Here is an 11627-nt window from a genome sequence, read left to right as displayed (position 1 = left end):
GTTTTCGGTTTAGTTAGGTCTGGTTTGTATTTGGAATATTTCCCTAGGTCCAAATGACTTGGAGATAGCGAGTTTTGACTGTATATACCGAGGGGTGAATGCGAAAAAAGTGTCTAAGTGACATTAAATAAAGAAGCAGATAGAACCTTTTCGCTTTCACCCCTCGATACACAAATACAAATTTCAGTGCGGTATGTCTAGCCATCGTCTTTGAGTGCAATATAACAGAACAGAAAATTTATTTTTGACTTAAGCATATACAGCTCATCGTCACATTACACAAATATAAACATAAATATATAGAGGATATTTGTTGAATTCAGTGTAAGATCGTATTTTATTTCACGAGTGGTCACAGAAAAAATATTTTCACGAGTGGCGTAGTAACTTTATACTAAGGGTTACGTTCAACTACGTTCCGAAAAAGAAATACAAGTAAGGTAAATTAAAGAATATTTTTTAAAAGTAATCTCACATTGGAGAATTCGTGATTGAAAGGGTTATCAAACGTTCACTATATTTAGACACTAAATAGCAAGCTAGTACGCCCTTGTAAATATAAATTCTCAGCAAAGAAGAACGTATTCAATTTCAAGCTTAAAGTTGAACTTTCACTGTATTTCATGTTGGAGGTGTGCGCCACTCTCCTGTTGGAGGTGTGCGCCACTCTCCTGTTGGAGGTGTGCGCCACTCTCATGTTGGAGGTGTGCGCCACTCTCCTGTTGGAGGTGTGCGCCACTCTCATGTTGGAGGTGTGCGCCACTCTCATGTTGGAGGTGTGCGCCACTCTCCTGTTGGAGGTGTGCGCCACTCTCATGTTGGAGGTGTGCGCCACTCTCATGTTGGAGGTGTGCGCCACTCTCATGTTGGAGGTGTGCGCCACTCTCCTGTTGGAGGTGTTCGCCACTCTCATGTTGGAGGTGTGCGCCACTCTCCTGTTGGAGGTGTGCGCACTCTCCTGTTGGAGGTGTGCGCCACTCTCCACGGAACTAAGATAAGGTGTTGTTTAGGTGTTAGTTAGTTTTCCCCAAGAAAATGTTGGTCAATTGTAATGTTATGTGGTGCGTTCTTGTGTATTTTATGCATTTCTTTAACGATAGTATATTTCTTAAAATTAAAGGGCCACATAAAAGCCTTCCTAATGAATAACTTAAGTTTGTTGTCATAAATTTCTTAAAGTCATGTGGACTGAAACCTTTTTTAATAATTTTAATAGTCGTGTTTTTGAATAGTAAGAGTTATTACAAATCCAATAAGCCACATGACACAAAAATAATGCTGTAGTATTAACAGTTCCAATATTCAGATGTGTATATAATAGATTTGCGAGCTTCATTGTCCTCCCGTAATTTAATCATTTTACTAGGTAAACATTACCAGGTAGACATAACAAATTCCATTGTAGATGGTGTAGTTTAAACGATATGAAAGATGTTTTTTTAATGTAGAATGATAAAAGACAGGCTCATATTCCTAAATATTATGTTAGACATCTGGTCCCAATTTCTCGAAACTTCTTAAGTCCCTTATAACAGGATTAAGCTAATCTCATTATTTTTGGTTTTCAATAAATTGCGTAATATTTACTTCTTTAAGAGTTTTTATACTTTTAATAAAAACTATCTTTGCAAATATCACAATAAACCATTTTTCATTTATTAAAACCCAATTTTAGTAGATAAGTTACTTAAGCCTGTTAAGCTTAAAAAGTTTCGAGAAATAGAATACCGATCGCGAGTATGATGAAATTTATACCAATATTAAATTCTATTAATTAACCTCTGGTAGTAAGATGAATTATTACCTGTATCATGATTTAAGGCTTTTAAGATAAGATACTTCAATATAAACAATTCCATTTTAAGATATCTTAAATCACGCACATCACTGTATAATAGTTGTAATGGTATTGTATAACATGTATGTAAATAATATATTGAAATGCAAAATTATCCATATGTTCTTTCATAATTGTGTTTATGACGGTGAAATATATATGCTTAAGTTTAATAAACAATATTTTCTGCTCTATAAAACATTTAAAATTGACTACTTTCTTTCTTGCGGAGTATTGAAAGAAATCCCCAGATGTGGCTAAACTCATGGTCAGTCAAATGGATGCTTTAGTCGTTAGGTTCTTACTTCGATATCACATTCGTTAGTTAGCCGGAAACGGAGTTCATTTGTTCCGAAAAATGAAAATACATTTCGTCGCCTTTTTCGTAAAATACTGTTCTATCTGCAAATTTTAATTGTCGTTGATCGGTCCTGAAGCTCCCCATTTGCAATGCAGGAGTGAAAACTCCACACAGAGTTACTTCCCCTACACTACAGTAATCACTGCCATCCTGCAAATCACGTGACCATAAAAACTAAAGTTTTTATTTTTATTTTTGCATTTTGCATTTTAACTTCAATGCACCCTGAATAATTGAAATTTGTTAAAAACTGTTCATAAAAGAGAAAGGAAAAAAATAAAAACTCAAAATGGTTTATTTAAAGTTTATCAAAATGAAATTCAGCTATATTTAATCATGGTTTGGCGGTCTGATCAGAGGTGGTATTCAAATCTGGTCTTGATTTGATCCAAGAAAGATGTAGCTAACCAGATTGTTAGATATAAATAACTGACCTATATAGTGAATGGAGTCAATGCTGTATGACCATAAAGTTGAATTTAGTTGCTTATTGAATACCACCCCTATTCTGCTTATCATTGGAGATCACTGCTTAGGGGATCGGCAATCAAAAACTACCAGGAACCCGTAAACATTTAAGTGTTTTAGACATTCGGTAACTATTAAAAAGTATAGATTTGTTTTCCACGAGTGCAGCGATATAAAACATTTTTTTCAAAATTGCAGATAGAACATTAATTCACAACGGCAACAATTTGAAACGGGATAGGGTCGGGAAAATGGTATAAAAAGTTCGAACTACAAATTCACTATTTGTATTATTGTGTCTTTAACGGAATGAGATTGTTTTAATTTTCAAAATTGTATGACTGTCCAGCTAAAATGACGATTGCGAAATCGAGGTGAGAGATTTTTCACATTCTAAACCGCAATTTCTAAACACGGCATTTTAGTTAAATGTAGAGGATATTTTTTGTTTGTTTCAAGATAAGATCGCAATATATTGTACCGACTACCAAATGAATTGTTTCACGAGTGGAGTAGCAACGAGTGAAATATTTACTTTGATGTTCACGGGGCTGACTTAACGAAAGTTTAATATATTATTTCATAAAAGCTTTTTCGACGTTTAATTATTGCATGATTTCTGCATGTTTTCAAAAATAGCCAATAAGCCATGCGATAAGGATGTTATAGTTAAAACGCCTTGTTCGGGAATTTCATAGAAATGTTCATTCTTCTTACGGAAGATACAGGCTGTAATCGCCATCTTCACAATCATTCAGTGCCACATTTGCATCAAATATGCACGTTGGATTCGCACTGTTTTGGTCCAGTTTATAGTTCTGGGGCGTATTGCACACGCAGAACTTCTGGTTACAATTGACCGTCAGCGTATTGTTATTACAACAGTCAAGTTTATGACAGACAATATTCGCCACCGGCACATTCTGACAGGCGTTGTGGGAGCGTTCGTCGGAACATTCCCTTCCAAAATCGCCTGCAAATACAACGATATAGCATTTTGAATGCAAATTTCAAATTCAAGATGCATGCATTTTAATGATAAACGTTTTGTTTTTAATGTAAATGGTAAAAAAATTGGCTGATATGTGTTATATCTGATATTGCTTGATATTGCCAGTCGGTTTATAGGTAGATACAAAACCAATAGTGTGTTCGTGGATTGATCTCAGTGTTTATATCGAGTTATTTCATAATGTCCAAATCACACGAACAAGAAATGAAATGCAGTTTATTAGTTTATTCTGCGTTAACATCCTTGGACCAAAGCGACGAGTTTTTTTGTTCTGTTTTTATGTCACTAAGAACTACTTCGTCTTACACTTACCCACTGGAACACATTGTGTCCCTGTTCCTATTTCATCATTATCTTTACAAATCTCTTCCGCTGGACATAAAGGACCTGCAAAGGACAATCCTGATTTAAAGTAACTCGCTCATGATATGTAAAAATGCACTTTTTAAATGACATAATAAAGTGTGGCAAATCCTAAAAAATGTTAAAACAAAAATACCAAAACCTGGAACCCTTCAGCAAATGTTGATATTTGCCCTAATATCGTCATTGAAGACCACAATTTTCATTAGCGCCATTGGAAATTTATTACGGCTATGGTGTTGCGTGATTGGTTGATTTACATTATCACGTGATGGTATCAATGTATGCTTAACAGGTCAACATATCCACTACTTTTGTTAGAGTTCCGGTGGCCGTGTGGAATAGACGGCTATTTTCTAATTTTTTTTTTGGACTTTACAGGCGTGGGTTCGAGCCCCACTAAAACCAAATTCCTTTCTTATGCTATAATTGTATGTTTCTCTGCAATTTCGATATCATAGAGTAAAATAATGATAAAATAAGTGTTTTCAGATGCATTACCGGGAACACTAATTTTTTGTCCAAAAACATGATCGAGTCACTTCAACAGATAACCCGGAATCATGTAAAGAATTGGATCTTATGTCATTCACAGTGCATGCGTTAAAAAGTATGCAATTAAAAATAAATTCTTCTAATTAAAATCACTTTGCGAGGCATTTCCTTTAATAATAATACAATGGAAACTTTAGGGAATGGTCCAATAGCCAAACAGGGTCTCGATATTTTTTGGGCCTAAAATAAGTATAAAAAATACAATTAAGTTATTAAAATTGTTTTGGCATTTGTGGGTTGCGACCAGCGCTGGTAAAGTGAAAAATAATATAAAACAAAAACAGACGCCATAACCATAAAGTCTCAAGGAAAACATAGATGGATATTTTTATCATATAAGAATACATTGATAACATCACCTGACGTCCAATGTCAAACAACGAAATCGCTGAAACCGTTAGTTACGCCATTAAAAATGGTGGTCTTAAAAGACGATATTTCAACAAATATCAACATTTGCTGAAGGTTTCTAGCTGTCAGTATTTTTTTAACACTCCTAATACTTTGCCACACTTCATTTTGTAATCTTGTTTTTACCTTAAAAACGGTCGCGAGTAAGCTTTTTTGTCAGCTTAAAAGTGCTCGAGATGAATAAGTACAATTAAAGATGCACTCTTACTCCCAGATAATATTTACAACAATTAACCAATTGTTTTAATAATATCAAGAAAGATGAATAAAGGTTGAAAACAATGGTTCGTATGATGTATACCAGGATAAATTTGAAAGAAGTATGCAGAAAACTCGGCATTTCTACCTAATGAGACAATATTAGAGCACAGTACATATTTAAGCACTCACTAATCATTTAATGTTTTTGCCTGTTCAGCTATTATAGACACGGTGACTATCTTGTCATCAGTTATGAATACTTTCCATAAATGCATTATTTAGTAAGTAGTTTATGGTTTATCAATGAAAATTTATGTTTGTTAGACATGATTATGTATTGATTTTGAATAAGAGTGTCACACTTTAATGACATGGAACACAAGGCCAATGGGATACGTACAGCATACTCCTGTGGGGGATGAGTCGTACGCGCAGAAACACTCTCCCTCGTTGGCTGATATATTCGTATTGTTAAGGGCGGTGCATGTTAAATCGCCACAGCATTCCTCATTTTCTCCGCACAAAGGACCTGAAGAATATAAACCAACTTTAGAGCTGCACTTCCAGGAATTAAACGTTTTGACAACTTTTTTTATTTTTTGTCTTTGAATAAGTCATTTTTTGTACTTTATAATTATTTTGATATACAAATGTAAATCATTCGTGAACGAAAGCAAGGCAAAGGAGAAGATATTTCTATATTTGCATCTATTACTATTAATAAATTAACGTACAACAATTTGGATAGGTGAGGCTGCCCCCATGTTTACATTCGCATTGTCCGGTTACAGTGTTGCATTCCGAATTAGAATCCTCAGTCGCGCAATCAGGACCTAATGAAAATAAAACATGTCGTGTTAATGGTTATACAGTATAAAAAGTGCATGCGTATCAAATTGAATATGTTCTGGAAAACCAACAACATAATATCCACTACATCAACTATTGGTGAATATCAATTCCGATTAGTAGGTAACCTTGAATTACATTCGAGATCATTATCAAAAATTCACACGCTACGAATTTAAATGCATCAGGTAAAGTATATTGATTTCAACCAATGAGAAGAAAAAAATGTTGTTGTTTTTATATTCGGTTGATTCGTTAATTATATTGTCCACGATTTCACTATCATACAGTCTTTGTGGTATTGGAAAAATAGCTAAGTTTCCAAACACAAAATACACGAGCACAGTTGTAGTTGAGTTGAAGCGTCGTTTATAAATATCTTTTCAAGCATGTATACATAGGCTCACTGACACTTGCGTAAAACACGTGCTTTTTTGAATGTCATATTCATTTGAATATTGTAAACAAACCCGGATGACGTATCATACAGATATAAATCCAACTATACAAGTTCCTGTAAGTTGGATTTGCAACCTCTCTATTTTCTTTTTTAACTCTTGATCCCAGTTCGAATAGAGGCCTGAGCGCATGGGTAGCTAGTCGTTGTAGATCAAGCAGGACCTGTAGGGTTCTTAAGGGCAAATATGTTTACCAAACATAATTAGATCATCCCTTGCAAAACAAAGTGTCAACACTATGATTTTTATTATGCTGTAACAACATGTATCACAAACAATGTTATGAAAATATATTTAATTAATCTACCCTTTATTTTTTGTCTTTGCATACTCTCACTTACAGCATTTCGGAAAGGTTCCCTCGAAGTAGCAGGCACATGCACTCTGGCCTACATCACCGCAGCCGTCGGCAACAGCGCAACAGTACGCTTCATCATCACTGCTACAATCCGCACCTGGAAATATTTGACGCTTCGTTCAGTTTATATTCCTTTATTTTATTTTGATGATCAATTCACCCTTTATAAAACACTGTCGAGTCCTTGGCTAGGGTGTTAATCTCACCTGCTTTCCCATCTAAAAGGCTTAAGATCGTTCGCCTAGTTAAACCTAACACATGCGATCCAATTTGGGGGATGGATTACGTTGTTTCACGATTTAAAGATTTCGGGGGGAACACTTAAATATTGGCACCGACGTTGTGACGGTAAAACAATATCAAGTATTTATCTGTCATATACTTGCTTAGATATATATACTTGCATTTATGCCCGTTTTAAACATTGTCAAAAACAGTCAGTCAATTAAATTATACTGATATACAAATGTAAATCATTCGTAAACAAAAACAAGGCAAAGGAGTAGACATGTTTTTTAAAACAATATCTATTCTTATTAATCAATTTACATACAGCAATTTGGATAGGTGAGGCCGCCCCCATGTTTACATTCGCATTGTCCGGTTCCAGTGTTGCATTCCGAGTTAGGATCCTGAGCCGCGCAGTTAGGACCTTATGAAAATAAACACGTCATTTTAATGGTTATACAGTATACAAAGTACATGCGTACCAAATTGGATATGTTCTGGAAAAAAAACATTATTTCTATTTCAACATCAATTATTGCTGAGTATAAATTCCGATTGGTAGGTCATCTTGAATTACATTCGAGATCATTATCAAACATTCACACGCTACGAATTTAAATGCATCAGATATAGTATATTGATTTCAACCATGTGGTATTGGAAAAATAGCTAAGTTTCAAACACAAAATACTCGAGTACAGTTGCAGTTGAGATGAAGCGTCATTTTTTAATATTACGTGATCCGTGCTTCTTTGAATGTCATATTCAATTTGAACATTGTAAACAAACCCGGATGACGTATCATACAGATATAAATCCAACTATACAAGTTCCTGTAAGTTGGATTTGCAACCTCTCTATTTTCTTTTTTAACTCTTGATCCCAGTTCGAATAGAGGCCTGAGCGCATGGGTAGCTAGTCGTTGTAGATCAAGCAGGACCTGTAGGGTTCTTAAGGGCAAATATGTTTACCAAACATAATTAGATCATCCCTTGCAAAACAAAGTGTCAACACTATGATTTTTATTATGCTGTAACAACATGTATCACAAACAATGTTATGAAAATATATTTAATTAATCTACCCTTTATTTTTTGTCTTTGCATACTCTCACTTACAGCATTTCGGAAAGGTTCCCTCGAAGTAGCAGGCACATGCACTCTGGCCTACATCACCGCAGCCGTCGGCAGCAGCGCAACAGTACGCTTCATCATCACTGCTACAATCCGCACCTGGAAATATTTGACGCTTCGTTCAGTTTATATTCCTTTATTTTATTTTGATGATCAATTCACCCTTTATAAAACACTGTCGAGTCCTTGGCTAGGGTGTTAATCTCACCTGCTTTCCCATCTAAAAGGCTTAAGATCGTTCGCCTAGTTAAACCTAACACATGCGATCCAATTTGGGGGATGGATTACGTTGTTTCACGATTTAAAGATTTCGGGGGGAACACTTAAATATTGGCACCGACGTTGTGACGGTAAAACAATATCAAGTATTTATCTGTCATATACTTGCTTAGATATATACACTTGCATTTATGCCCGTTTTAAACATTGTCAAAAACAGTCAGTCAATTAAATTATACTGATATACAAAGATAAATCATTCGTAAACGAAAACAAGGCAAATGAGTAGACATGTTTTTTAAAACAATATCTATTCTTATTAATCAATTAACATACAGCAATTTGGATAGGTGAGGCCGCCCCCATGTTTACATTCGCATTGTCCGGTTCCAGTGTTGCATTCCGAGTTAGGATCCTCAGCCGCGCAGTTAGGACCTTATGAAAATAAACACGTCATTTTAATGGTTATGCAGTATACAAAGTACATGCGTACCAAATTGGATATGTTCTGGAAAAACAACAACATTATTTCTATTTCAAAATCAATTATTGGTGAGTATAAATTCCGATTGGTAGGTCATCTTGAATTACATTCGAGATCATTATCAAACATTCACACGCTACGAATTTAAATGCATCAGATATAGTATATTGATTTCAACCAATGAGAGAAATAAATGTTTTTTGTTTATATTCGGTTGATTCGCTAATTCTATTGTCCACAATTTCCCTATCACATAGTCTTTGTGGTATTGGAAAAATAGCTAAGTTTCAAACACAAAATACTCGAGTACAGTTGAGATGAAGCGTCATTTTTTAATATTACGTGATCCGTGCTTCTTTGAATGTCATATTCAATTTGAACATTGTAAACAAACCCGGATGACGTATCATACAGATATAAATCCAACTATACAAGTTCCTGTAAGTTGGATTTGCAACCTCTCTATTTTCTTTTTTAACTCTTGATCCCAGTTCGAATAGAGGCCTGAGCGCATGGGTAGCTAGTCGTTGTAGATCAAGCAGGACCTGTAGGGTTCTTAAGGGCAAATATGTTTACCAAACATAATTAGATCATCCCTTGCAAAACAAAGTGTCAACACTATGATTTTTATTATGCTGTAACAACATGTATCACAAACAATGTTATGAAAATATATTTAATTAATCAACCCTCTATTTTTTGTCTTTGCATACTCTCACTTACAGCATTTCGGAAAGGTTCCCTCGAAGTAGCAGGCACATGCACTCTGGCCTACATCACCGCAGCCGTCGGCAGCAGCGCAACAGTACGCTTCATCATCACTGCTACAATCCGCACCTGGAAATATTTGACGCTTCGTTCAGTTTATATTCCTTTATTTTATTTTGATGATCAATTCACCCTTTATAAAACACTGTCGAGTCCTTGGCTAGGGTGTTAATCTCACCTGCTTTCCCATCTAAAAGGCTTAAGATCGTTCGCCTAGTTAAACCTAACACATGCGATCCAATTTGGGGGATGGATTACGTTGTTTCACGATTTAAAGATTTCGGGGGGAACACTTAAATATTGGCACCGACGTTGTGACGGTAAAACAATATCAAGTATTTATCTGTCATATACTTGCTCAGATATATACACTTGCATTTATGCCCGTTTTAAACATTGTCAAAAACAGTCAGTCAATTGAATTATACTGATATACAAATGTAAATCATTCGTAAACGAAAACAAGGCAAAGGAGTAGACATGTTTTTTAAAACAATATTTATTCTTATTAATCAATTAACATACAGCAATTTGGATAGGTAAGGCTGCCCCCATGTTTACATTCGCATTGTCCGGTTCCAGTGTTGCATTCCGAGTTAGGATCCTGAGCCGCGCAGTTAGGACCTTATGAAAATAAACACGTCATTTTAATGGTTATACAGCATACAAAGTACATGCGTACCAAATTGGATATGTTCTGGAAAAACAACAACATTATTTCTATTTCAAAATCAATTATTGGTGAGTATAAATTCCGATTGGTAGGTCATCTTGAATTACATTCGAGATTATTATCAAACATTCACACGCTACGAATTTAAATGCATCAGATATAGTATATTGATTTCAACCAATGAGAGAAATAAATGTTTTTTGTTTATATTCGGTTGATTCGCTAATTCTATTGTCCACAATTTCCCTATCACATAGTCTTTGTGGTATTGGAAAAATAGCTAAGTTTCAAACACAAAATACTCGAGTACAGTTGCAGTTGAGATGAAGCGTCATTTTTTAATATTACGTGATCCGTGCTTCTTTGAATGTCATATTCAATTTGAACATTGTAAACAAACCCGGATGACGTATCATACAGATATAACTCCAACTATACAAGTTCCTGTAAGTTGGATTTGCAACCTCTCTATTTTGTTTTTTTAACTCTTGATCCCAGTTCGAATAGAGGCCTGAGCGCATGGGTAGCTAGTCGTTGTAGATCAAGCAGGACCTGTAGGGTTCTTAAGGGCAAATATGTTTACCAAACATAATTAGATCATCCCTTGCAAAACAAAGTGTCAACACTATGATTTTTATTATGCTGTAACAACATGTATCACAAACAATGTTATGAAAATATATTTAATTAGTCTACCCTTTATTTTCTGTCTTTGCATACTCTCACTTACAGCATTTCGGAAAGGTTCCCTCGAAGTAGCAGGCACATGCACTCTGGCCTACATCACCGCAGCCGTCGGCAGCAGCGCAACAGTACGCTTCATCATCACTGCTACAATCCGCACCTGGAAATATTTGACGCTTCGTTCAGTGTATATTCCTTTATTTTATTTTGATGATCAATTCACCCTTTATAAAACACTGTCGAGTCCTTGGCTAGGGTGTTAATCTCACCTGCTTTCCCATCTAAAAGGCTTAAGATCGTTCGCCTAGTTAAACCTAACACATGCGATCCTATTTGGGGGATGGATTACGTTGTTTCACGATTTAAAGATTTCGGGGGGAACAATTAAATAATGGCACCGACGTTGTGACGGTAAAACAATATCAAGTATTTATCTGTCATATACTTGCTTAGATATATACACTTGCATTTATGCCCGTTTTAAACATTGTCAAATACAGTCAGTCAATTTAATTATACTGATATACAAATGTAAATCATTCGTAAACGAAAACAAGGCAAAGGA

At 35.3% G+C, this 11627-nt stretch overlaps 1 protein-coding gene across 1 annotated transcript in view; it reads right to left on the bottom strand.

The window, feature by feature from the left end:
• Positions 1-3379: 3379 nt before the first annotated feature.
• LOC128219112 (zonadhesin-like) overlaps positions 3380-11627 on the bottom strand; it is a 63859-nt gene continuing 55611 nt past the window's right edge. Inside the window, exons 44-51 of the mRNA XM_052926934.1 lie at positions 11109-11222; positions 9661-9774; positions 8790-8888; positions 8220-8333; positions 7427-7525; positions 6857-6970; positions 5609-5737; positions 3380-3639 (exon numbers count right to left, since the gene is read on the bottom strand). Coding sequence (XP_052782894.1) covers positions 3380-3639; positions 5609-5737; positions 6857-6970; positions 7427-7525; positions 8220-8333; positions 8790-8888; positions 9661-9774; positions 11109-11222 — 1043 coding nt within the window. The remainder of the gene's footprint in view (positions 3640-5608; positions 5738-6856; positions 6971-7426; positions 7526-8219; positions 8334-8789; positions 8889-9660; positions 9775-11108; positions 11223-11627) is intronic.

This window comes from Mya arenaria, chromosome 15 (genome assembly GCF_026914265.1).
Source record: "Mya arenaria isolate MELC-2E11 chromosome 15, ASM2691426v1".
NCBI classification, from domain to species: Eukaryota; Metazoa; Mollusca; class Bivalvia; order Myida; family Myidae; genus Mya; species Mya arenaria.
The sequence above is the reverse complement of the archived record's forward strand: the minus strand, read 5'-3'. Positions and strand labels throughout refer to the sequence as shown.